Source organism: Pseudophryne corroboree, chromosome 6 (assembly GCF_028390025.1).
Source record: "Pseudophryne corroboree isolate aPseCor3 chromosome 6, aPseCor3.hap2, whole genome shotgun sequence".
In the NCBI taxonomy this organism is placed as follows: domain Eukaryota; kingdom Metazoa; phylum Chordata; class Amphibia; order Anura; family Myobatrachidae; genus Pseudophryne; species Pseudophryne corroboree.
This window is the reverse complement of record NC_086449.1, coordinates 435,531,340-435,558,411: the sequence shown is the minus strand read 5'-3', so window position 1 is coordinate 435,558,411 and position 27,072 is coordinate 435,531,340. Positions and strand designations below refer to the sequence as shown.

The 27,072-nt window shown below is 46.2% G+C and overlaps 1 protein-coding gene across 1 annotated transcript in view; it reads left to right on the top strand.

Moving 5' to 3' along the window:
* Window positions 1-18,287: 18,287 nt before the first annotated feature.
* Window positions 18,288-27,072, top strand: part of LAMB4 (laminin subunit beta 4) — a 260,547-nt gene continuing 251,762 nt past the window's right edge. Inside the window, exons 1-2 of the mRNA XM_063929992.1 lie at window positions 18,288-18,359; window positions 19,232-19,387. Of these exons, the coding sequence (XP_063786062.1) occupies window positions 18,288-18,359; window positions 19,232-19,387 (228 nt within the window). The remainder of the gene's footprint in view (window positions 18,360-19,231; window positions 19,388-27,072) is intronic.

Sequence of the window (27,072 nt, the reverse complement as noted above, 5' to 3'; positions counted from 1 at the left end):
GAAATCGATTGTGTTGTTGCCTTTTGATATGTGTTTGTAAATGATGTACACGATGTGTGATCCACTCATCAGTCATTTTTGTTTGTATATCTGATATGTTTAATGTACGCATTTACTCACTTGCGGTTGCAGGTCTACTCTTTATTTGTGCATATATTTTTTGTATGTTGTGCAGTTCTTAAATAAAATGTTTAAAAAAAACATTTTCTGTTTTCTTTTTATATACAGCCTTATTTAACTATAATATGATTTGAGAATACCAGGTGACCATACAGCTGTCTTTATTTTAAGGTTGTATTTATAGATTTGTAATTTTAAGTATATGCATGCAGAGACCTGTTTGCTTTATGCATAGTAAATTGTATAAATAACTTGAGCAAAAGATACACCACTGAAATCAGATGTTCACACCAGCTGTAAAAGGATAGTAAAGTTAATGCATTTGGAGCTGTTACAAAACTCCAAATGCTTTGTAACAGTGTTGCTTACCCAATTACCATGAAACACCAAATAACAGAAAGAGTAGTTCATCAACGTATGGATCAATCTGTCTGCACTTGCAATCTCCACCAGTATGAATATGCATGGTTCGTCTCAGTATGCAGATGCCTGCAGCCCTCCAGCTGCTATGGAACTACACATCCCAGCATGCCCTGCCTCAGGTTTAGCATACCTTAATAGCAAAACTGCTAGGATGTGTAGTTTCACAGCAGCTGGAGGGCCACAGGTTGAAGACCCATGTAAGCTGCCTGACCTCTTTTGTCTGTAATGTCTTTATGGTAATTAGGCCTACTAATCTATAGTCTATCAATGAGCCAGGGTTGCATTTAGAGAGGGAGTCCATGTGTAGTCTCTGTCTGGACCTCCTTCTATCTAGTCGGCAGCTCAGCAGACTCTGAGCGCTATGGTCACTAGGAGACCCTAGCCCTGTACCAGAGTCTAGTGCACATTCACAGGTCTTCATGGAAATGGCGCGGAGGCCATTTTCCCAATGATTTTCCAATCGCGCTTGTGCAAAATACCGGGAAAATGGCCACCACGCCATTTTTCAAGTGATTTGTGCAGAGCTGCTGTGACCTATGTGGAACTCTGTAAGGGCAAGTATTCAAGAAATGGGTGCAGGGTGTGTAATATGGACCCCCCTGGACCCAAAGGCCCATGTGAACCACAAACCTTGCACCCATTACAGATACACCAGTGCCATGTGGCATAAAACATTTATAGATGGTAGATTCTCGTGAGCAGGGCTGTCCATCAGGGATACATATGATATCCTGGTGGTCGGGGATGCCGGCAGTCAAAATACTGACTGCGGCATACCGACGCTGGGAATCTTGACAGATGCACATTAAGGAAGCTTAGCCTAATCCCTAACTCCGCTAACCCTCCCTCCCTTCACTGCAGCCTAAACCTAACCCTCCCCCTACCAAAGCCTAACCCTAACCCTCCCACCCCCACAGCCTAACCCTAACCCTCTCCTATGGTACACAACTCTAACACCCTCCTTCCTGCAGCCTAAACCTTCCCTTCCCTGCAGCCTAACCATAACTGTAATAGGGGTGCCTAACCCACCCTCCCAGAAGCCTAACCCTAACCCCCAGCCCCATACCCCCCATGGCTTACGACTTACCTATCCTGAGTGGTGGCCGGTCCTCTTTCGGGATACCGGCGCCGGCATTGTCCTCCTTGCTGGGATCCTGGTGTCAGTATTCCCATTAGTGTCGGTATTCCGAATGCCGGGATCCTGCCAGTATCCCGTCCGCCCTTTGGTCCTCACACTGCACTATTCTTGTCTCCAATTTGCTCCCTCTCACAGTCTGATACTTTCTGTCTGCCCTTCCTAGCTGTCAATCACTTACTTTTATAAGTTACTGTTTGATTTTTCCCATTGTACTGTCTGCTTGAACCTTTTAATCAGGGCCGGCTCCAGGCCTACTAGCACCCTGAGCGAGAAAATTTAAAAGTGCCCCCCCCCTCCCCCATGCGCGCGCCGAAGGCGCGCGCTCCTGAAAAAGTGGGTGTGGCCTCCTGAAAAAGTGGGCGTGGTCTCGCCCCCCAGCAGTGCCAGCTACACATGACATGCCCTCCGGCAGTGCCAGCTACACGTGACATGACTCCCAGCAGTGCCAGCTACACATGATAGTGTTCACTTTTTAGGGCAGGTTGCTGATCACAGGGAGGGCACATTTTTAAGTTAGGTGGGCAAAATGATGTACATATTGTAATGCTTGTTGTACCCATTTCCACACGCTAAAGCATGGACAGTGCGCGCCGAAGGCGCGCAGCAAAAATTTAGGGGAGTTACTTCGTGGGGAAGGTGCGTAGCCACATTATAGTGGCAATTCACATTACACCACACAGTAGTGCAGCTAATACACATTGCACCAGGTAGAACCTCCTATAAGAGCACGTTAGACACATTGCGCCAGGTAGAGCACTGAGACACACTGCCCAGCCACAGACGCCTAGCGGGAACACTACATGATATGCCCCCCAGCAGTGCCAGCTACACATGACATGCCCCCCAGCAGTGGCAGCTACACGTGACATGCCCCCCATCAGTGCCAGCTACATAAATGGCCACACAGTTCCAGATGGATAAATGCCCCCACAGCGCAGATATGCCCCCACAGTGCCAGATACATTAATGCCCTCACAGTGCAAGATATGCCCCCACAGTGCAAGAAATGCCCCCACAGTGCAAGAAATGCCCCCACAGTGCCAGATACATAAATGCCCCCACGGTGCCAGATACATAATTGCCCCCACGGTGCCAGATACATAAATGCCCCCACGGTGCCAGATACATAAATGCCCCCACGGTGCCAGATACATAAATGCCCCCACGGTGCCAGATACATAAATGCCCCCACAGTGCCTGATACATAAATGCCCCCACAGAGCCAGATATGCCCCCACAGAGCCAGATAAATGCCCCCACAGAGCCAGATAAATGCCCCCACAGTGCCAGATAAATGCCCCCACAGTGCCAGATAAATACCCCCACAGTGCCAGATATGCCCCCACAGTGCCAGATATGCCCCCACAGTGCCAGAAATGCCCCCACAGTGCCAGATATGCCCCCCACAGTGCCAGATATGCCACCCAGTGCCAGATATGCCCCCACAGTGCCAGAAATGCCCCCCACAGTGCCAGATATGCCACCCACAGTGCCAGATATGCCACCCACAGTGCCAGATATGCCCCCACAGAACCAGATATGCCCCCACAGTGCCAGATATGCCCCCACAGTGCCAGATATGCCCCCACAGTGCCAGAAATGCCCCCCACAGTGCCAGATATGCCACCCACAGAGCCAGATATGCCCCCACAGTGCCAGATATGCCCGCACAGTGCCAGAAATGCCCCCCACAGTGCCAGATATGCCACCCACAGTGCCAGATATGCCCCCACAGAACCAGATATGCCCCCACAGAGCCAGATATTCAATGCCCCCCACAGTGCCAGAAATGCCCCCCCCCATAGCCAGAAATGCCCCCACAGTGCGGATCCCCCCAATACCTGCGGCGCTGCTGGGGAGGAGTACTGCTGCTGTCCGCCTGTCCGAGTGTGCTGGCGAGCGGGCGGGAGTGCTGGCGGGCGGGCGGGCGGCCGGCGAGTCAGAGTGAGCCTGGGTCCGGGTGGCCACTTGTGTGCACTATGGCGCCGGCGTCTGACGTCAGACACCGGCGCCGCGCAGCGCGCATAGCGCACAGTGCACACGGGCCAATGCTGCACACACAGGGCCGGCTCCAGCATCGAATATGGCGGCGCCAACGCGCGGCGCCCATTAAGGGTGGCGCCCTGTGCGGCCGCTCTATTCGAACATGCCTAGAGCCGGCCCTGCTTTTAATAGTATATTGTGTGTATCAGTGTTATATCCCTGTACAACGATATAGACACTTGATGGCGTCAAATAAAGATAATAACACTTATTGATTAGATTTGTAAGTTTTGTAAGCAATATTTGTTAATGCATTAAACTCATAACTCTGAATATCTAGCTATTAAATAACTGTAGAGATTAGATTGAAGGCAGTTTAGGTAATCATTATTAATACAACCTGAAAGCTTTTATCTACAATCTAAAATATTTGTAGAACTTGGAGGCAAGACTAACCTTTCAACCTTTGAGTCACCTCTTACAATTGTCCATACCTGTGTAAAACAGCTTAACCTAATTACACATTGCCTCAAAAGAAATAAAAACATTAAGCATTAGATAATATAAGTTTTACCTATATTTTTAAATAAGAATAATAGAAACTAGGAAGTACTCATACTAGGTGGCTGATTTTCATAAATTGTACATGCAAGTTGCATAATGCTGCAGCCATATAGTATGTATTTAAACTGATGCCTAAGAATCCATTCACAGTGCATTCTTTATATATCCAAGGTATATAATAAAGATGCATTATTATTTTATGTTTTGCGTTAATGAAATATGTTTGCGTCAACACTGGCCTAAGGGGCACATGCTTGATTTTAGAGCTTAAAGTAAAGGTGTGGTCTTTGTGATACTATACATCATACATAGAGTGGCAGCAATCACAGTAAGTCAATATTTGTGGCAGTAGAGCCAGCTAACCTGGGCAAATGTTATTTAATTCTGGATGTGGACAACATACCATATGTCCCATGCTCTGCGGAGCATTGGAGCAAGTCTGGGAGTCTTAGGGAGCGACGGCAGCATCTAGCACTGACCCTGAACATATATGTACACATTGGTTTCCTTACACACTGGACAACATTAATAATTAACACTATTAGTGCTCTATAGTATAGGCTGTAAGGTAGAGAGTCTAAAAACAAGCTATTTGACATATTTATCTTGTATAAATAACAAGTCAGGAAAAGGTCATACATCCAAGGGTGTAGCTACCATAGGTGCAGGTAGTGCAGCTACTATGGGGCTCAGAGCTGAGAGGGGCCCACCTTCCCTGTCACAGTTACATGTGTTATATACATTTTTCTCCATTGGGTTGTACATAGGGGTCCTTTCAAACTTTTTCCTTGGTGCCTGCAATAATAAGATTTTACTTACCGATAAATCTATTTCTCGTAGTCCGTAGTGGATGCTGGGGACTCCGTCAGGACCATGGGGAATAGCGGCTCCGCAGGAGACAGGGCACAAAACTAAAGCTTTAGGATCAGGTGGTGTGTACTGGCTCCTCCCCCTATGACAGGATACTGTGCCCGGACGAGCGTACACAATAAGGAAGGATATTGAATCCCGGGTAAGATTCATACCAGCCACACCAATCACACCGTATAACTTGTGATCTAAACCCAGTTAACAGTATGACAAACGTAGGAGCCTCTGAACAGACGGCTCACAACAAATAACAACCAGATTTTTTTGTAACAATAACTATGTACAAGTATTGCAGACAATCCGCACTTGGGATGGGCGCCCAGCATCCACTACGGACTACGAGAAATAGATTTATCGGTAAGTAAAATCTTATTTTCTCTGACGTCCTAAGTGGATGCTGGGGACTCCGTCAGGACCATGGGGATTATACCAAAGCTCCCAAACGGGCGGGAGAGTGCGGATGACTCTGCAGCACCGAATGAGAGAACTCCAGGTCCTCTTTAGCCAGGGTATCAAATTTGTAGAATTTTACAAACGTGTTCTCCCCCGACCACGTAGCTGCTCGGCAGAGTTGTAATGCCGAGACCCCTCGGGCAGCCGCCCAGGATGAGCCCACCTTCCTTGTGGAATGGGCCTTGACAGATTTAGGCTGTGGCAGGCCTGCCACAGAATGTGCAAGTTGAATTGTGCTACAAATCCAACGAGCAATCGTCTGCTTAGAAGCAGGAGCACCCAGCTTGTTGGGTGCATACAGTATAAACAGCGAGTCAGATTTTCTGACTCCAGCCGTCCTTGAAATGTATATTTTCAATGCCCTGACAACGTCCAGCAACTTGGAATCTTCCAAATCGCTAGTAGCCGCAGGCACCACAATAGGCTGGTTCAGGTGAAACGCTGACACCACCTTAGGCAGAAACTGAGGACGCGTCCGCAGTTCTGCCCTGTCCGAATGGAAAATCAGATATGGGCTCTTATACGATAAAGCCGCCAATTCTGATACTCTCCTGGCTGAAGCCAGGGCCAGTAGCATGGTTACTTTCCATGTAAGATATTTCAAATCCACCGATTTGAGTGGCTCAAACCAATGGGATTTGAGAAAATCCAAAACTACATTCAGGTCCCACGGAGCCACTGGGGGCACAACCGGGGGCTATATATGTAGTACTCCTTTTACAAAAGTCTGGACTTCAGGAACTGAAGCCAATTCTTTCTGGAAGAAAATCGACAGGGCCGAAATTTGAACCTTAATGGACCCCAATTTGAGGCCCATAGACAATCCTGTTTGCAGGAAATGTAGGAATCGACCCAGTTGAAATTCCTCCGTGGGGGCCTTCCTGGCCTCACACCACGCAACATATTTTCTCCAAATGCGGTGATAATGTTGTGCAGTCACCTCCTTCCTGGCTTTAACCAGTGTAGGAATGACCTCTTCTGGAATGCCTTTTTCCTTTAGAATTCGGCGTTCAACCGCCATGCCGTCAAACGCAGCCGCGGTAAGTCTTGGAATAGACACGGTCCCTGCTGAATCAGGTCCCGTCTTAGAGGTAGAGGCCACGGATTTTCCGTGAGCATCTCCTGAAGTTCCGGGTACCAAGTTCTTCTTGGCCAATCCGGAGCCACGAGTATCGTTCTTACTCCCCTTTGCCGTATAATTCTCAGTACTTTGGGTATGAGAGGCAGAGGAGGAAACACATACACTGACTGGTACACCCACGGTGTTACCAGAGCGTCCACAGCTATTGCCTGAGGGTCTCTTGACCTGGCGCAATACCTGTCCAGTTTTTTGTTGAGGCGAGACGCCATCATATCCACCTTTGGTTTTTCCCCAACGGTTCACAATCATGTGGAAGACTTCTGGATGAAGTCCCCACTCTCCCGGGTGTAGATCGTGTCTGCTGAGGAAGTCTGCTTCCCAGTTGTCTACTCCCAGAATGAACACTGCTGACAGTGCTATCACATGATCTTCCGCCCAGCGAAGAATCCTTGCAGCTTCTGCCATTGCTCTCCTGCTTCTTGTGCCGCCCTGTCTGTTTACGTGGGCGACTGCCGTGATGTTGTCCGACTGGATCAACACCGGCTGACCCTGAAGCAGGGGTTTTGCCAGGCTTAGAGCATTGTAAATTGCTCTTAGCTCCAGTATATTTATATGAAGAGACATCTCCAGGCTTGACCATACTCCCTGGAAGTTTCTTCCCTGTGTGACCGCTCCCCAGCCTCTCAGACTGGCATCCGTGGTCACCAGGACCCAGTCCTGTATGCCGAATCTGCGGCCCTCTAACAGATGAGCACTCTGCAACCACCACAGAAGAGACACCCTTGTCCGTGGCGATAAGGTTATCCGCTGATGCATCTGCAGATGCGATCCGGACCATTTGTCCAGCAGATCCCACTGAAAAGTTCGTGCGTGGAATCTGCCGAATGGAATTGCTTCGTAAGAAGCCACCATCTTTCCCAGGACTCTTGTGCATTGATGCACAGACACTTTTCCTGGTTTTAGGAGGTTCCTGACAAGTTCGGATAACGCCTTGGCTTTCTCCTCCGGAAGAAACACCTTTTTCTGAACCGTGTCCAGAATCATTCCCAGGAACAGCAGACGTGTTGTCGGGGTCAACTGAGATTTTGGAAAATTCAGAATCCACCCGTGTTGTTGCAGCACTACTTGGGTTAGTGCTACTCCGTCCTCCAGCTGTTCTCTGGACCTTGCCCTTATCAGGAGATCGTCCAAGTAAGGGATAATTAATACGCCTCTTCTTCGCAGAAGAATCATCATTTCGGCCATTACCTTGGTAAAGACCCGAGGTGCCGTGGACAATCCAAACGGCAGCGTCTGAAACTGATAATGACAGTTTTGCACTACGAACCTGAGGTACCCTTGATGTGAAGGGCAAATTGGGACATGCAGGTAAGCATCCTTTATGTCCAGGGACACCATAAAGTCCCCTTCTTCCAGATTCGCTATCACTGCTCTGAGTGATTCCATCTTGAACTTGAATTTTTGTATGTACAGGTTCAAAGATTTCAGATTTAGAATAGGTCTTACCAAGCCGTCCGGCTTCGGTACCACAAATAGCGGTGAGTAATACCCCTTTCCCTGTTGTAGGAGGGGTACCTTGACTATCACCTGCTGAGAAAACAGCTTGTGAATGGCTTCCAATACCGTCGCCCTGTCTGAGGGAGACGTTGGCAAAGCAGACTTTAGGAACCGGCGAGGGGGAGACTTCTCGAATTCCAACCTGTAACCCTGAGATACTACCTGCAGGATCCAAGGGTCCACCTGTGAGCAAGCCCACTGTGCGCTGAAATTCCTGAGTCGACCCCCCACCGCTCCTGAGTCCGCTTGTACAGCCCCAGCGTCATGCTGAGGGCTTTGCAGAACCCTGAGAGGGCTTCTGTTCCTGGGCAGGGGCTGCTTGCTGCCCTCTCTTACCCCTTCCTCTGCCCCGGGGCAGATATGACTGTCCTTTTGCCCTCTTGTTCTTATAGGACCGAAAGGACTGCGGCTGAAAAGACGGTGTCTTTTTCTGTTGGGAGGGGGTCTGAGGTAAAAAGGTGGATTTTCCGGCAGTTGCCGTGGCCACCAGATCCGATAGACCTACGCCAAATAATTCTTCCCCTTTATACGGCAATACTTCCATATGTCGTTTGGAATCCGCATCACCTGACCACTGTCGCGTCCATAAACTTCTTCTGGCAGATATGGACATCGCACTTACTCTCGATGCCAGAGTGCAAATATCCCTCTGAGCATCTCGCATATAAAGAAAAGCATCCTTTAATTGCTCTATAGTCAATAAAATACTGTCCCTATCCAGGGTATCAATATTTTCAGTCAGGGAATCCGACCAGACCACCCCAGCACTGCACATCCAGGCTGAGGCGATGGCTGGTCGCAGTATAACACCAGTATGTGTGTATATACTCTTTAGGGTCGTTTCCAGCCTCCTATCAGCTGGATCCTTGAGGGCGGCCGTATCAGGAGACGGTAACGCCACTTGTTTTGATAAGCGTGTGAGCGCCTTATCCACCCTAGGGGGTGTTTCCCAGCGCGCCCTAACCTCTGGCGGGAAAGGGTATAATGCCAATAACTTTTTTGAAATTAGCACTTTTCTATCTGGGTTAACCCACGCTTCATCACATACATCATTCAATTCCTCTGATTCAGGAAAAACTACAGGTACTTTTTTCACCCCCCACATAATACCCCTTTTTGTGGTACTTGCAGTATCAGAGATATGCAAAGCCTCCTTCATTGCCGTGATCATATAACGTGTGGCTCTACTTGAAAATACGTTTGTTTCTTCACCGTCGACACTAGATTCAGTGTCCGTGTCTGGGTCTGTGTCGACCGACTGAGGTAAAGGGCGTTTTACAGCCCCTGACGGTGTCTGAGACGCCTGGGCAGGTACCAACTGGTTTTCCGGCCGTCTCATGTCGTCAACTGATTTTTGTAATGTGCTGACATTATCACGTAATTCTATAAACAAAGCCATCCATTCCGGTGTCGACTCCCTGGGGGGTGACATCAACATTACCGGCAATTGCTCTGCCTCCACACCAACATCGTCCTCATACATGTCGACACACACGTACCGACACACAGCAGACACACAGGGAATGCTCTTATCGAAGACAGGACCCCACTAGCCCTTTGGGGAGACAGAGGGAGAGTTTGCCAGCACACACCCAAGCGCTATAATATATATGGGAACAACCTTATATAAGTGTTGTATCCTTATAGCAGCTTAAATATATAAAATATCGCCATAAAAAGTGCCCCCCCTCTCTGTTTTACCCTGTTTCTGTAGTGCAGTGCAGGGGAGAGTCCTGGGAGCCTTCCTCACAGCGGAGCTGAGCAGGAAAATGGCGCTGTGTGCTGAGGAGAATAAGCCCCGCCCCCTATTCCGGCGGGCTTTTCTCCCGTAGTTTGTAATATCTGGCAGGGGTTAAATACATCCATATAGCCTCAAGGGCTATATGTGATGTATTTTTTAGCCATAAAAGGTATTTACATTGCTGCCCAGGGCGCCCCCAGCAGCGCCCTGCACCCTCCGTGACCGTTGGTGAGAAGTGTGTGACAAACAATGGCGCACAGCTGCAGTGCTGTGCGCTACCTTCAAGAAGACTGAAGAGCCTTCTGCCGCCGGTTTCTGGACCTTCAATCTTCAGCATCTGCAAGGGGGGTCGGCGGCGCGGCTCCGGGACGAACCCCAGGGTGAGACCTGTGTTCCGACTCCCTCTGGAGCTAATGGTGTCCAGTAGCCTAAGAAGCCAATCCATCCTGCACGCAGGTGAGTTGAACTTCTCTCCCCTAAGTCCCTCGATGCAGTGAGCCTGTTGCCAGCAGGACTCACTGAAAATAATAAACCTAAAAACTTTTTCTAAGCAGCTCCTTAAGAGAGCCACCTAGATTGCACCCTGCTCGGACGGGCACAAAAACCTAACTGGGGCTTGGAGGAGGGTCATAGGGGGAGGAGCCAGTACACACCACCTGATCCTAAAGCTTTAGTTTTGTGCCCTGTCTCCTGCGGAGCCGCTATTCCCCATGGTCCTGACGGAGTCCCCAGCATCCACTTAGGATGTCAGAGAAATATCTAGGTATGCCCCTGGACCTGCTTATTGTAGTCTGGTATAAAATGAACTGGAGGGCATTTTAATGTTATATAATATGAACCGGAGCACTGTAATGAGGCACAATATGAACGGGGAGCACTATATATCATAATGTGAAATGGGGGTACTGTGCGGCATAAAGTGTACTGGCCGCTCTGAAATGTGACATAGAGTGAACTCAAGCACTACTGCAATTCATAAAAGAAACTTGGACACTACTATGGGGCAAAACATTAAATAAGGCTCTACTAGATAAACTAGAGCACTATTATACTCTTCAAAATGTTGCTATGGGGCCCATAAAATTCTGGCTACGTCCCTGCATACATCCATAATTTTTCATGCATAATATAACCAGTAGAAGACAGAACTGGCCTTCCTAAGCACACATCCCACCACCTCATGTAAAGACACCGGGCTTTTCTTGCTGACAGCTGCTTTCTGGTCTCTCTGGTCGGTGCAGTGATTGAGCACTAAGATCCACACACAGTAGATTTGATAGGAAAGCTGTTGCCAATAGGCATGCACAGCCACTTCATTCCATTTCATATAGGGGGTAATTCTGATGTGGATGGAGTTGCTTTACATTCAGCAAAGTACTGATTATACAGTAAGTACTTTGAGCATGTGCAGGGCATGTGCGGGTCTTGCGAGGACGGACTATTATCTGCACCAGAATGTCAATGATTGATAGTCTGACGCCATTTTCGGGTGGGATGGATGTGGCGGCAAGCTCTGTTTCTCCAAACGGAGGCATATTGCTGCCATTGCAGGGAAAGGAAGAGGCCAGTATCTCCGTAAGATTTGCTGCAGCCCATTAGTCACATAAGTTGCCGATGTTGCCGGGGAAGATCCGATGCTGCGTCCGTAGACGCAGTTCAGATCATTAATTCAGCAGAAGGCACAACGCCTCCTGCTGCATTACCATATTAGAGCTATCACTGCTCCTTCTATGTAAATAGCAGTAATAGCAACTCCAACCACATCTGAATTAGCCCCATAGTACATGTTGTGGCCACAGTTCTAGTAAATATTATATACCACTGCTATTATAGTCATGTGAGTCACTGTCAGGGGTGGAGAAGAGGGAGGATAGGACTGGACACATGGAAACCCTCCATGCATTTGTATATGGGTCTAGAAGAGTTAATTGCACAGAGCTATGGGGTTGTTTCAGCCCTAGACGCTGTCCCATTTTGGAAAAAAATTGACTTAAGGTTTCAGCACAGCAACTGCACTGGGGATACGGTATGCATATGTCACAATGTAACTGTGACCCTGGTCGCAGCGTCCTGTACACTGCAGCTTGAATGACAAGCTGCAAGCAATTGGGTGAAGAGAAGGGGACAGTTGCTCAAAACAGGCGTGCAAAAGCCAGAGACTGCGTCTTCCAATGCAGATTCTCTGGCCTTGGCACCTTTGTTGCGGTGGACATGTTTGATGCTGCAATTGATGGTCATGATGTTGATCTGATGGTGTGTCTTTAGATGCAGCCTGTAGATCACAGTACGCAGTATTTGCATCCACCTCTGAATCAGGCCCTTAGATACTGGGATTAATCGACAATGTGAGCTCTATATGCTACTTTTACATTAGTTTTCACTAAGTTTAAAGTATGTTCAATGATTTAGCTATACACAAATATGATATTCAAGTAGTTCTTCCTGCTTGTTGCGTTCAAGAGCACTGCTAAAAATGTAGTGGATTTTAGACACAACACTTCTAGTTATCAAAAATACCATAACCATAAAAAACCCAAAGGTTACAAGCATTCTGTTCACATACAATATGCCATGCGTGTGGCATATAAGAAGTAGCCACACTTTGGAGTACATATAATAGACTACAAATTGCAGGCATCAATGTGTTCCTGGCGAGTCTGTCTGAAGTTTTAAAGTATCATTCATTTAAAAGGCAAAACCAACCTGATTTATGGTTTTTGTTGTTAGTGTGTATTCTAAGAATCTCCACAAAAAAGTTATATTTTAATCAAAAAGGACTAAAAAGTGGATCAATTATATGGTGAATTAATAACATACTGACTACTCTGCTCCAAAAGTCCCATTTTTAAATGTACTGTAAATATGAAAATAGTACAATTTTTTATGCAGTCATAAAATAATACTCCTATTACTAGAATACAACTCTGAACAAGAAAGATATGTCAAAACAGCCTGCTTCCCAGGACTGCTGCTTAGGGCCTAATTCTGACCTGATCACAACAGCAACATTTTTCTCTAATGGGAAAAACCATGGGGGTCATTCCAAGTTGATCGCTCGCTAGCTACTTTTTCCAGTGCTGCAATCAGATAGTAGCCGCCTATAGGGGAGTGTATTTTCGCTTTGCAAGTGTGCAAACGCCTGGTTTATGGTTCTGTTGTTCTTCTCTAGGGGGTAACACGCAGCAGCTACTAGCAGCTACAAGAGTCAGTAATTGGCTTGTCACTGTATCTTAAGGGAGACCCAGTTTCACTATCCAATTATCTCTGATAGCAGGATGGTCGAAATCCTCTGGACGTTAACTGTGGCCACCAGGCCCAAATGCTAGCCGTCACCAATACTCAGGTGGAGAGCAATAGACTGTTGTGGGTAGAGCTCAGTCAACTCCAACATGGTGAGCACAGAACTGTCATAATGCAAAAGATGACACCTTTGGATGACGTGGAGGCTTTGCGTCGTCATTAAAAAGGATGGAAATTCAGCTTAATTGGCTACCAAAGGAGTGGGTGGCAAAATAGTTTTTATTTTTTTATTTTACAGGCAAAGCTCAATGGGCCTATGTGGATATGCCCAAAGACCACGCCACAAATTATCAGACACTAAAGTTTACAATTCTGTAGGGGTGACAGGTCCCAGAAAGGCACAACAGTTTTGGGACTGGTGAACCTGCAATGCGTTTTTAACTGGCAGAGCTGGCAAAGTTAACCAAGAGTAGGTTAGAACCTAATAGAAACCTGCTGGACAGGATCTTGGAAATCCTGACAATTGACCATTACCTACAAAACCTAAGCTAAGAACTGCAAAAATGGGTCCTGCAAAGTGTTCCACAGTTGTTTGAAGAGCTTGTGACAGTCATTGTTTGGTATTATGCTCTCGAGATGGAATGCAGACAAAAACCGGCAGCTGGAACAGGTCACAAAGTGACTCCAGTGGGATGCTCTGAGTGTGGCAAATCAAGGCACTATTGGAATTGTCCAGAATGGCAAATGTTGGTGGATTGTTCAGTGGTACAATTGGGCCTCGATTTTCCTGCTTGTTTTACCATGTCCTCGTCCACAAGTAGCCTATTGCTGTTCCAGGTGACCATATTAATACAACAACAGGCAGTGCTGGCATTGGTGAAGTTGCTTTGATATTCAGCACCGTAGTTTCAGAAAGGCTGATGGACTGGCTACCGCCAGAAAAAGTCCTCTACATTCACAGGACCACCGGGGAATACGACCATGTCTGTCTTTCTGTTACCATGAGGGGACAAACAATGCAAGTGGTGACAGCAATAGCACAAAGGTTGCCACATCCCATTCTGGGATGAGACTTTCCCCTGTTCCAGCAAATTATACTTGCCTGTATTGGTCCAGACATGCCAGCAACTGAATTACCAGTCAGACGTCCAACCTGTTACAAATACCCTGGAACCAGGGAGAGAGATGAAGAGGCAGCAATATTTGGAGCCTAGGGCTGGGATGTAATAAAGACCAATTTCAGGTGGCCGTGTGGGATGTTGGTCAAACTCATACTTTTTTTAATTGGCAATCATCTACAAGGCTAAATCATGCCCTGTACATAATTTCCCCTTAAAAAAAGTCTGAGTTTGTCCGGCATCCTGCACAGCCGCCAAATTCAAACTTCATTACATTGCGCCCTAGGTGCTGGGCTTTGGCTGCTATGAGACATCAGGAAGATGTCCTGGATTGAGGGGGGTAGAGACAGAGACTTTGCCAGCTGGTGGATGACTGGTCTCCTGTGTCCAGGACTGTATCACTGCAAGACTTTGCTCAAGACCAATTAAATTATTGTGCTTTGGAGAATACCTTCATATATGTGGTGAAAGTGAATGAAGTGTGGAAGGCTGAGAGACTGGCTGAGGGAGAACCATACATTATAATAAAAAGTGACATGCTTTATAGTGTAGAGGTGGTACAGGAGCAATAGGTAAGTAGCTATTGGTGCCACAGGTACAAATCCATTTAGTATTGAGAGCCACCTATACAAACCTTATGGGGGGCATTTAGGAGAAGAGAACATTTGAAATTGGGTGCTCCAGAGGTTTTACTGGCTGGGAGTCTGCATGGCGGTCAAGAGATATTGTCCAAGCCTGCACAGTCTGTCGGCACTATGCCCCTAAACCAGATTACCAAACTCCCCTTGTACCTCTTCTTATAATCCCAGTGCCGTTCGAGCAGACTGCCATGGACCTAATGGGCCCCTTAGAGAAGCCATCCCAAGGACATCAATATGTTCCAGTAGTTCTTGACTATACAACACAATATCCTGAGGCGATACCATTTTGAAATATTAAGTCAAGCACAATAGCAAAATAGCTACTACTGTTGTATGCTCATCTAGGAATTCCAAAGAAAATCAGATCAGGGCACTCCTTTCATGTCGGACTTAGTGAAGAAGTTCAAATTGCTAGGGTACAGAGGCTACAGACCTCAGTCTATCATCCACAAACTGATGGGTTGGTTGAGTGATTCAATAGGACCCTTAAATAAATGATTAGGTGAGCCATGGTTCAAGAAAGAAAGGACTGGAATACCCTGTTGGCTTAGCTCATGTTTGCAGTATGAAATGTGCCCCAAGCATCAACAGGGTTCAGTCCATTGAGCTTCTATTAGGGAGATAAACCGATGATTCTAGGATATTCTCAAAGAAAGGTGGGAACAGCAGATACCCAAGGAACCAGATGTGGTACAGTGTGTGGCCCAATTGTACAACTGATTACAGCGGATTGATCCATTGGTTAAGCCAGTGGTTTCCAAACTTTTTTGAATCACGGTGCCCTAGAGTATCAGAATTTTTTTCATGGCACCCCATGGCCAAAAATTTCTTATTGAGAAATTTAGAAAGAAATATTAAATTAAGTAGATTGTGTTTATATGTAATCCTTAGGCTCAATTGTGTGGTGAGGGACAAGATTTGCTTCTGTTGCTTCATATTTTATGACTGACAGCTACCAGCACTGGTTTTGCCTATTATATTGACCATAAATCATTTGAATTGGGCCTGGACCACCAATCCAAGGCACCCCTGCAAGTGTCCCGAGGCACCCCAGGGAGCCACGGCACAAAGTTTGGGAACCACTGGGTTAAGCAGCACCTAAAGCAAGCACAAGGGCAGCAAATGAGGGGTTATGATACTCAAGCCACCATATGCACCTTTTATTCAGGTGACAAGGTGCTTGTCCTGGTGCCTACTCAAGGGAGTAACTTGGATGCACATTAACAAACCCAAAACAACCTTTTCACTACTGGAAGGGCTGTTTCAGTATAAGGTGTTGCCGTTTGGCCTGCATGGGACAAGAGCCACATTCCAACGGGCAATGGGCAAAGGGAAACCTCACCAAGAATATGCCACCACTTACCTTCATGACATATTTATCCATAGTTAAGACTGTGAATCACATTTTCCCAAGGTAGAGGCTGTTCTAAAGTCTTTGAGATGCCACTGCCTTATAACCAACCTTGCCAAATGTGTGACAGGCATGATAGAGGCCAAGTACCTTAGTGGTTGGCTGGGGAAATGTAAAAACCCCTGGTAGATAAGGTGAGGCATTGGATTAAGCCACATAGGAAGTCCCAACTGCAGACTGAGTTTAGTAGGTTACTACCGATTGTTTATTCAAGACATTGTTACTCCGGCTGCTCCATTGACAGAATTCCTATTAAAACAAATGAGGCAGGTTATATTGGTCCAAATCCTTCGGAGGCCGCATGGAGGAATTTGAAAGCAGCCTTGTGTATGGCACCTGTGCTGCAGGCACCTAATTTCAGGGAAAGGTTTGTTTTGCAAACAGATGCCTCCGGGATAAGGCATCTGTGTAACGATCCGGGCAACTAAGCACACTTACTTACCATCCAAGTGCCTTCTCAGACTGTCCCTGTGCTCCAAGACTGGATTCCATCTGTGCTGTTTGCTTGTAATGCGCTGCACAGTATTTCCACAGTCCCTCCTCAGTGATCCCTGCGACGCTGACATGAGAGCTACCCAGCATGCCCCTCCTGTCCTAGCGGATGGTGAGTTCTGCTCTCCGCCGCCTCCACCACCATTATTGTAAGCCTCAGCATGCTGTCTACAAACAGACTTTTCCCTACAGATGCAAACATGGGTGCAGCCATGTTTGGGTTGTCCACATGATTTTCTTTAGTCAATCCACTTCACACAGTATCCTTTCTAATTGCCCAGCCAATCCCTGCTTCCAAGCAGGTATAAGTATCCTGAACCAGGACTTCCTGGTTGTCAGTGCTACGGTTGTCTAACCCAGTGTTGGAGGTCTCTGCGTTCTGTGGTTATTTCTGCTTACTGCTTCCAGGTATTCCAGCTTCTGTAACCTTGCTCCACTTAAAGAGACCTGCACCTGTTTCCTTCCTGCAGTGCAGCCTGACACCAGCTGTGTTTTAACATCGACCTATATTACCATTGGTGCCCCAACATAGACTCCAGTTACCATCGGTGTTCCAACATTGACTTCTGTAACCATCGGTGTCCTCACATCGGCCTGTTACCATTGGTGCTCTAACATCGACCTCTGTTACCATCGGTGTGCTTCCATCGAGCTCTCACCATCTGTGCCAGTTCCACTCAGCATCCTCGGCAGTCTGTCCAGCTCTCAGCCTACCTCTGCACTTTGCCATCAACTCCCACTTCCAGTGTTTCATCTCCTGGTCAGTATCGGTTCATCTCTTCAGTACAGTGGTAAGCTGTTTTCATCTATGGACTATACCATCATTGTGTCTTCCAAGACTATACCATATTGATGCCATAATATGCCTAACAGCATACTTCATTACTATTATATCTGAGGAACTTTACTGCATTGAGTACACTGTGATTACTGCCTGCTGAGTACTGTGACATATATCATCTGCCGTTGTGATTATCTGTTGTGTGCACAAAAAAAGAGCTTACACTTTTACTCCTCTGTCGTTCTGGTCACGTCTTCGGGTGTCTGTGCTAAAGTACCTTGCATGTTGAGGAATCTCATACTGCCTACAAGGTTTACCTACACGTCTGCTCCTATGCCTGAGGCTTTCCCTGGTCAGCCCCTACCCACAGGCGTGACAATCTGTTTGCAATGAGTGAAGGACAAGGAGAGACCAATTATTTTCCTCAGCCGTTAAATCACCCAGAGAGAGAAAAAGTACACTACAGTGGAGCAGGAATGTCTGTGGAAGGGATCCATTAAATTTGCCAGCTGTCGGAATCCCGGCAGTCAGGATGCCGATGCCGGAATCTCAATAGCCGGCAATGTCAGCGCACAGGGGCTATTTCCACTCATGGGTCACCCTGGTCACCAACCACATCCAGCTACAGTGGATCAATATTGTAGTGGTACATAGGCCTGGGGCTCTCCATAATAATGCTAATGCTCTCTCCTGGTTCGCCAAAGTTTGTGAAGTTAAGAGAGGGGGAAAAGGGAAATCTTTTCCAGGTATAGAATCTACTTTGGGGAAGGGTATGTGGCAAAGAGGGTACTTTGCCACATTCTGAAGTCCAGAACAGGACTAACTCACTAGGACAAGGGACAGACAGGGTTAAGAATCCTGTTGTTTCCTACAAGAAAGGTTTTACACACAGCTGTACTACAGTGCCTGGGTGTGATTGCTCCTCAATAGCGACCGATGACAACATCGCGGCACAAGTGTACTGTGTGCCCTGATTGACTTATTCGTTGGTTAAACATCAATAATACAACCACCACCTCCACCCCACCCTATATGTTACCAAAATCAAATTAATTTCAGTAGTTACCGTAAGTCAAAGGGTGGGTTGTTTCAATCTAAAAATGTGGTCAAACCTACCAAACTGTCCTTTTGGGAGGTTTACTGCAATACAGAGATCTCCATCATCTGTGCAGCTATGTGTGTACGCATCACAGGTGTCCCATATTCCAAAATGTTGCTCTTTTGCCACCCACCCCTTCCCACCAGTCTTAAGTGGACAGGGCTACACAAAGCTTTAATCTAACCCTGGGGGCAGGTGTGGGGCGACCTGGGCCCAGAGTTTAGTGTACACCACACACCCTATACCTATTTAATATACTTACCTTTCTGGAGTACTGTGTAGTTGCAACACAAATCACCGGGAAAATGGTATTGAGGCTGCACCCCACTCCTCTCTTAATCCAACCCTGATAATGTTAGATAATGTTTATTTATTTTAACTTTCTTGTACAAGTTTAAAAAAAAAACATGTGGTATGTAAATATGAAAGAATATATATATGTATATTAATATTCTGGTATTAATGTAAAGTTGCTAAAATAACAAACTGTATGATCTGTTTCTTTTTCCCTTATGAGAGCTGATAAGTGTTACAAATGCTCAGGGAAGCTGTGAAGATGGCCCTTGCTATCCAACCCTTGGGGATCTTCTAGTAGGGCGCAGTAAACAGCTGTCAGCGTCATCAACATGTGGACAGAATGAGCCTCAGAGATACTGTATTCTCAGCTACCTGGAGGTAAATGGTGTTATTTTACTAATTATCAATGGTTAATTAAGCATAAGGAATATGAATGTAGTCGAGTATATTTGCATCTCACTACTAGGCAAAGGTACATGGGATCATGACAGCGCATAATGAGTATTCGAAAATATTAGAGACTTACAGGGGTTTAAAGGAGGAGGAAAAATGTAATGTAATAAAGGTAATTAACTCGTAAAGGCATTTGGTGGTAATCTGTATGATAGGGTAAATGAATTTGTTTTGAAATACCATTTTGTGGAGTCCAGTACAGTCAACGTTTGTGCTGTCGGGCTGACGCACCGATGATCCTCTTCTGGTTAATTTATGCTGGGGAAATGTTTAGAAGCACCCAACTCATTACACCAGCTACCTGCATCACTGACATCACACAAGGTGATTGCAGGTGCGAGTGCAGAGAACCGGATGCCACTCATACCCCTTTCACACCAGCACCCCTGAACACGGGTTTTATACACATGAACCCGTATAACCCGTGTTCATGTGCGGCGTGAAAGGGGTCCAGAGTTGAAATACCGGGTCGAGCGACCCGGTATTTCAACCCTGCTCATGAGCAAGGTTGAACACGTGTTCAACCCGGCTCACTGTGCAGTGTGAACGGGAGCCGGGTCGATGTGACCCATTTCCCGTACACTCTCTATGTACAGGCGGCTTTTGGAGATCATGTGAACTCCAAGCACCACCCCCGACGTGTCAACGCTGACGTTAGCAACCCGGCAATATGCTGACTGCAGTGTAAAAGGAGCCTGAGGCGGGTCGCACCCTGAGAGCTCCCGTGTCAGGATCCCGGGTGTGACCCGTCTCAGGCAGTGTGAAAGGGGTATAAACTTTGTCCCGGCATAAATGGACTGGAAGCGAATCCTTGATGAGCCAGTTCGACACAGCCTACAGACATTTGCCACCTGGTGCGTATCTTATGTGAACCCTTTGTAGGTATCTGGATGTATGCATAAATTAGTTAATTAAATTCAGTTAATTCAAATCACAAGAATAGCAAATATAGGGGGTTATTCAGAGTTGGTTGCAGATCTTGCTATCGCAGCAAAATCTGCGATCATACTACTTACATGCTGGGGGCCGCCCAGCACAGGGCAAGGCTGCCCAGCATGTGTGGCACCGGCCCGCTATGAGATTGCAATTCAGTTGTGATTGCATCGAATAGAGGTAGACACCTGCCTCTATTCCCCTTTTTACACATTACGGCAGACAGTGTCCCCTTTTTACACATTACGGCAGACAGAGTCCCCTTTTTTACACATAACGGCAGACAGCATCCCCTTTTTTACACATAATGGCAGACAGCGTTCCCTTTTTTACACATTATGGCAGACAGTGTCCCTTTTTACACATTAAGGCATACAGACAGAATAGATAGATAGATAGATAGATAGATAGATAGATAGATAGATAGATAGATAGATAGATAGACAGAAAGAATAGATTATACTTACTGTCTCCACTGGCAGTCAGGCTCCTCGGTTAAAGGAGAGGGACAGCTGCAGCGGCGCCTCCACCATTTACACTGCGCTGCTGCGGCTCCCGAGTCCCCCTCCCTCCTCCACCTCCCTCCTCCTTCCCCCCGTGGCTGCTGCGTCCCTGTGCTCTACTCCTTGGCGGCAGCCCGCAGGACACTGCGGCAGGCGGTATGTAATGAGTCAGTTTGACTCATTACATGCTGCGCTGGCTTTGGAACCCTTGACAGTGGCGGACCCCACTGCAAGGCACCGCTTGCACTGGTGGTAGTTCCGCCACTGGCTCCTAATATCCCATGCAGGTCAATCCACATAGGCTAAATGATTACAAGCAGTCACACTTGTTTCAGTGTGGAAGTATTAGGGGTGCACAGCAAACACCAATGCACATTACGGTCAGAGGCATCACCATGTGCGGCCAGGAGCATGGCCGCACATAATGGGGGCATGGTCATGTAAAGAGGGGGCGTGGCCTTGTGGGGATCCCAAAATTGTCACTCCAGGAGCGTGCCCAACATCTGTTGAAATGCTGGTCTGTACGCCCCGGAGACAGTCTTCCTGTGCTGTCAGCTCCTCAGCTATGACAGGAGACTGTCACTCTGCAGCACCTGGCTCTTGCTGCAGAGGAGCCGGCATTTTGGTGTCACCCACTACTAGGGAGAAACCTGGGTGTGGGCTGCATGGGGGGTGCAGCCCATCTTATGACACCACTGATTACACTATATGCTTTGTCAGGGCTAATTGTCCTGGGGTGTGTGTTGTGAGCAGCTTTCTTCAGTTATGCCACAGTATTTGGTGACAACAGAGAAGCCTCAAACCATGATGCTCTCCCCAAAGTTGGGATGCGTTTAGATGCTGGTGTGCTGTGCTAATTTTTCTCCACACATACAACAGGGTTGTGAGTTCCCATCTTACTTCAGCAAATCCAGTCAAGATCCCTGCATTCGAGATCCCAGCAGTCGGAATACCAATGTCGGAATCCCGAGACTGCTTGGAATACCAAGCCGGGATCCGAACATTGATCTAATTGCTGGCACCGGTATCCCAAACGCCAGGAACCCGAATGAATATCTGCCGGGACTCCGCACTAGGGTAAGCCGTGAAGAGGGGGGAAGTTTAGGCTGCAGGGGGTGGGATACGGTGTGGGTGGGGAGGGAAGCTTAGTGATAGGCAGCGGGGAGGGAGTGTTAGAATTTGGCACCCCAGGGGAGGGTTAGGTTTAAGCTGCAGTGAGGAGGGTTAGGGTTAGGCACCACCATGGAGGGCTAGGGTTAGGCTGCTGTGGAGGAGGCGGTTAGGGTCAGGCTGTGGGGATGGAAGGTTAAGGATTAGGGATAGTATACTCACCACTTATAGTAGGTGTCAGGATGCTGCTGTCAGTATTCTGACTACCGGCATCTCAAGTGCCGGGATACCGATACCATCCCCTCCTCAGTACATTTTGCCAGTTGCACTGTGGAACATCCAGATGCTCTTTAGCATATTTCAGATGTGCAGGAATATTTATATTTGGACAGCAGTGGCTTCTTCCATGATGAACTCCCATGAATACCATTCGTATTCAGTCAGTGTTTCACATACTGTAGACTATATAGATATGACCGGTTATGTTCTCAAGTTGCAGAGATTTCTGTAAATTGTTAAATGTCACTCTAGGATTAGTCTTAACTTCTTTGAGCTGTGCTGTTGTAAGTAACTTTGCAGGATGGCCAATAATAGGGAGAGTGTCAACAGTGATGAACTTTTCTGAATTTCTAGACAATTCTTAATGTGGACTGATGAGCATCAAGGCATTAAGAGATATTCTTATAACCCTTTCCAGCAGTGGCAGCAGGGACTAATAACTACTTTTGAACTGTTGTAACAATTAGAGATGAGCGGGTTCAGTTCGTTGTGATCCGAACCCCCCCGAACTTCACCTATTTTACACGGTTCCGAGGCAGCCTCAGATCTTCCCGCCTTGCTCGGGTAACCCGAACGCGGCCAAACGCCATCATGCTGCTGTCGGATTCTCGCGAGATTCGTATTCTATATAAAGAGCCGCACGTCGCCGCCATTTTCACTCGTGCATTGGAGATTGAACGGAGAGGACGTGGCTGCGTTCTCTCCCTGAAAAGCTCCGTATCTGTGCTCAGTGTGCTGCAAATATCTGTGCTCAGTGTGCTGCAAATATCTGTGCTCAGTGTGCTGAAAATATCTACGTTCTCTGCCTGAAAACGCTCCATATCTGTGCTCAGTGTGCTGCAAATATCTACGTTCTCTGCCTGAAAACGCTCCATATCTGTGCTCAGTGTGCTGCAAATCTCTGTGCTCAGTGTGCTGCATTTTGGTGACCAGCAGTATACATATAGTACAGTACAGTAGGCCATTGCTGTATCTTGCAGCTCTGTGTCAAGTATACTATCTCTGTGCTGCATTATTGTGAGCAGTATATAGTAGGACAGTGCAGCATTTTGGTGACCAGCAGTATACATATAGTACAGTACAGTAGGCCATTGCTGTATCTTGCAGCTCTGTGTCAAGTATACTATCTCTGTGCTGCATTATTGTGAGCAGTATATAGTAGGACAGTGCAGCATTTTGGTGACCAGCAGTATAAATATAGTACAGTACAGTAGGCCATTGCTGTATCTTGCAGCTCTGTGTCAAGTATGCTATCTCTGTGCTGCATTATTGTGAGCAGTATATAGTAGGACAGTGCAGCATTTTGGTGACCAGCAGTATACATATAGTACAGTACAGTAGGCCATTGCTGTATCTTGCAGCTCTGTGTCAAGTATACTATCTCTGTGCTGCATTATTGTGAGCAGTATATAGTAGGACAGTGCAGCATTTTGGTGACCAGCAGTATACATATAGTACAGTGGATAGAGAAAAAGAGAAGGGGTCGCACAGACATGTATATGTACTAGTCAATGGTTACCAGTAAGTCACATAGAATCCTTTCCCATATGTTTAAATCTCGTTGATTATCTATCAATTAAATTGTATGGGAGGTGCTCCTGGGAATAGATTGTATACATGTAGAAACCAGAAGAAGAAAGTATTCCCTATTATGGGCACACTCGGACTTTGTGACAATGTTCTTAAAGTCAAATATCAACAATGATATTTAACCACTAATGTTAAAATATAACTTTTATTTGTTATCTTAAAACATCTGCGAAAATATTGTGCATGTGAGAACAAGTGCAAAATAATAAACAAAATGTGAAATTAAGCTAAAAATTCAGTCACTGCTGCCTTTTCATTCTTCACTCTCTCAAGTGTTTAGAATGTATCTATATTTGTTGCAAAAATCTTTTCTTTGATATCCTATTAGAAACAATAGTATCCTTTGAATGTACCTCTGTGAGAGCTGTTAAGGATTAGATTGTCATTCTTAACTGACAATCTCTCTCATTCTTGGTAGTGTGCGCACCACTATTTCCAAGTATTATAATCATACATTATCATGTCCTATCTGGTACATGTAATTGGTCCTGCATTAACCTGAATATCTATCTCACAGAATTATCATTTGTAGCCCCCTATTAATAAATAACTCTTGATATAATTATCTTCTACTGTATTGTCAAACTTTGCTTGAGATCATCTGACCATGAGGTTATATTACAGATGTAATATTGTGCCAGTTATGGTGATACTGATAATAGTCATAAACATGTGACACTACTAAACTAATTTGATAATCTAAACGTGCTGTTTTTGCATGCCTATATTAGTGATCTTAGTTCATGTCACATGTATTCTAAGGACAATTGTGTTCCCTGTCAATTGTTCAGGAGTATTGCCGGTTTAATATAAACCCTCTATAACGATCACTGTGCTATTAGGCAACTTGTGCCCCCTGATCATGGCTTATACTCCCACATCCATACTTTGTCTAAATATTAATTGGAAGAATGTGACACATATGTTCTTAGGGTGTGTATCCACAGTCGTACCTTGGTCTTAAATCTCGCCCGCTAGAAAGGTATGGCGGTAGTATGTTATTAGTGTGTTGTATCATATAATGATATAGGTAGAGATAATATGTTGTCCTTCTCTCACGTACCCCAGCTTATACCTGCTGGTCGTGGCTTGTGTCTACAGATCCACACATAAAGTCAGGGGTCCACATAACATTCCCATTCAGGGTAATAGAGCTATGTCCCACACAATTACTGGTATTTTAAACTCAAGCTAAGTTCCTAATGTAAATGGATATGTTAGACAATACAGAGATGTGGCGGCTACCTGTTTGTGACACATTACACACTATCCATTATAGATACTTTTGAATAATATTAATATGATGAAAGTGGATAGGTATATCTTAATATAGAGATGTAGTGCATTTCAACATGCACCCATCTGTCGCGGCTCCCAGTTTCCAGGTTGTACACAGTGTAATACGGGACCGCCTGGGGCACAGCTTGTTAGAGCCGCAAACTATAGCAGCGTGCAGCCGCTGACCGCCGCCTTCCGTTGCCCAGGCTACACACACCACTGGCGGTATCCGTCAATGTGGGGCCGCTGGGTGTATGTCCCGCTGCGGCCGCTGACCGCCGCTTCCCGTATCTCTGGCCACACGCACTGCTAGCAATATCCGTCAGTGCGAGGCCGCCGGGTGTGTGTCCCGCTGCGGCTGTACAGTATGCTGCCGAGTTATGTCACAAACTACAATATATTTGGTACATTTATCTAAACAATGGATACTTTTATGTGCAGTGACTGAACATTTAAAATGCTAATTGACAGACACACTGCCGTGACAGTTCAGACACACTGCCGTGACAGTTCAGACACACTGCCGTGACAGGAGACAGTTCACACGGCAGTGTGTCTGTCAATTAGCATTTTAAATGTTCAGTCACTGCACATAAAAGTATCCATTGTTTAGATAAATGTACCAAATATATTGTAGTTTGTGACATAACTCGGCAGCATACTGTACAGCCGCAGCGGGACACACACCCGGCGGCCTCGCACTGACGGATATTGCTAGCAGTGCGTGTGGCCAGAGATACGGGAAGCGGCGGTCAGCGGCCGCAGCGGGACATACACCCAGCGGCCCCACATTGATGGATACCGCCAGTGGTGTGTGTAGCCTGGGCAACGGAAGGCGGCGGTCAGCGGCTGCACGCTGCTATAGTTTGCGGCTCTAACAAGCTGTGCCCCAGGCGGTCCCGTATTACACTGTGTACAACCTGGAAACTGGGAGCCGCGACAGATGGGTGCATGTTGAAATGCACTACATCTCTATATTAAGATATACCTATCCACTTTCATCATATTAATATTATTCAAAAGTATCTATAATGGATAGTGTGTAATGTGTCACAAACAGGTAGCCGCCACATCTCTGTATTGTCTAACATATCCATTTACATTAGGAACTTAGCTTGAGTTTAAAATACCAGTAATTGTGTGGGACATACAGTAGTTCTATTACCCTGATTGGGAATGTTATGTGGACCCCTGACTTTATGTGTGGATCTGTAGACACAAGCCACGACCAGCAGGTATAAGCTGGGGTACGTGAGAGAAGGACAACATATTATCTCTATCTATATCATTATATGATACAACGCACTAATAACATACTACCGCCATACCTTTCTAGCGGGCGAGATTTAAGACCAAGGTACGACTGTGGATACACACCCTAAGAACATATGTGTCACATTCTTCCAATTAATATTTAGACAAAGTATGGATGTGGGAGTATAAGCCATGATCAGGGGGCACAAGTTGCCTAATAGCACAGTGATCGTTATAGAGGGTTTATATTAAACCGGCAATACTCCTGAACAATTGACAGGGAACACAATTGTCCTTAGAATACATGTGACATGAACTAAGATCACTAATATAGGCATGCAAAAACAGCACGTTTAGATTATCAAATTAGTTTAGTAGTGTCACATGTTTATGACTATTATCAGTAACACCATAACTGGCACAATATTACATCTGTAATATAACCTCATGGTCAGATGATCTCAAGCAAAGTTTGACAATACAGTAGAAGATAATTATATCAAGAGTTATTTATTAATAGGGGGCTACAAAGGATAATTCTGTGAGATAGATATTCAGGATAATGCAGGACCAATTACATGTACCAGATAGGACATGATAGTGTCTGATTATAATACTTGGAAATAGTGGTGCGCACACTACCAAGAATGAGAGAGATTGTCA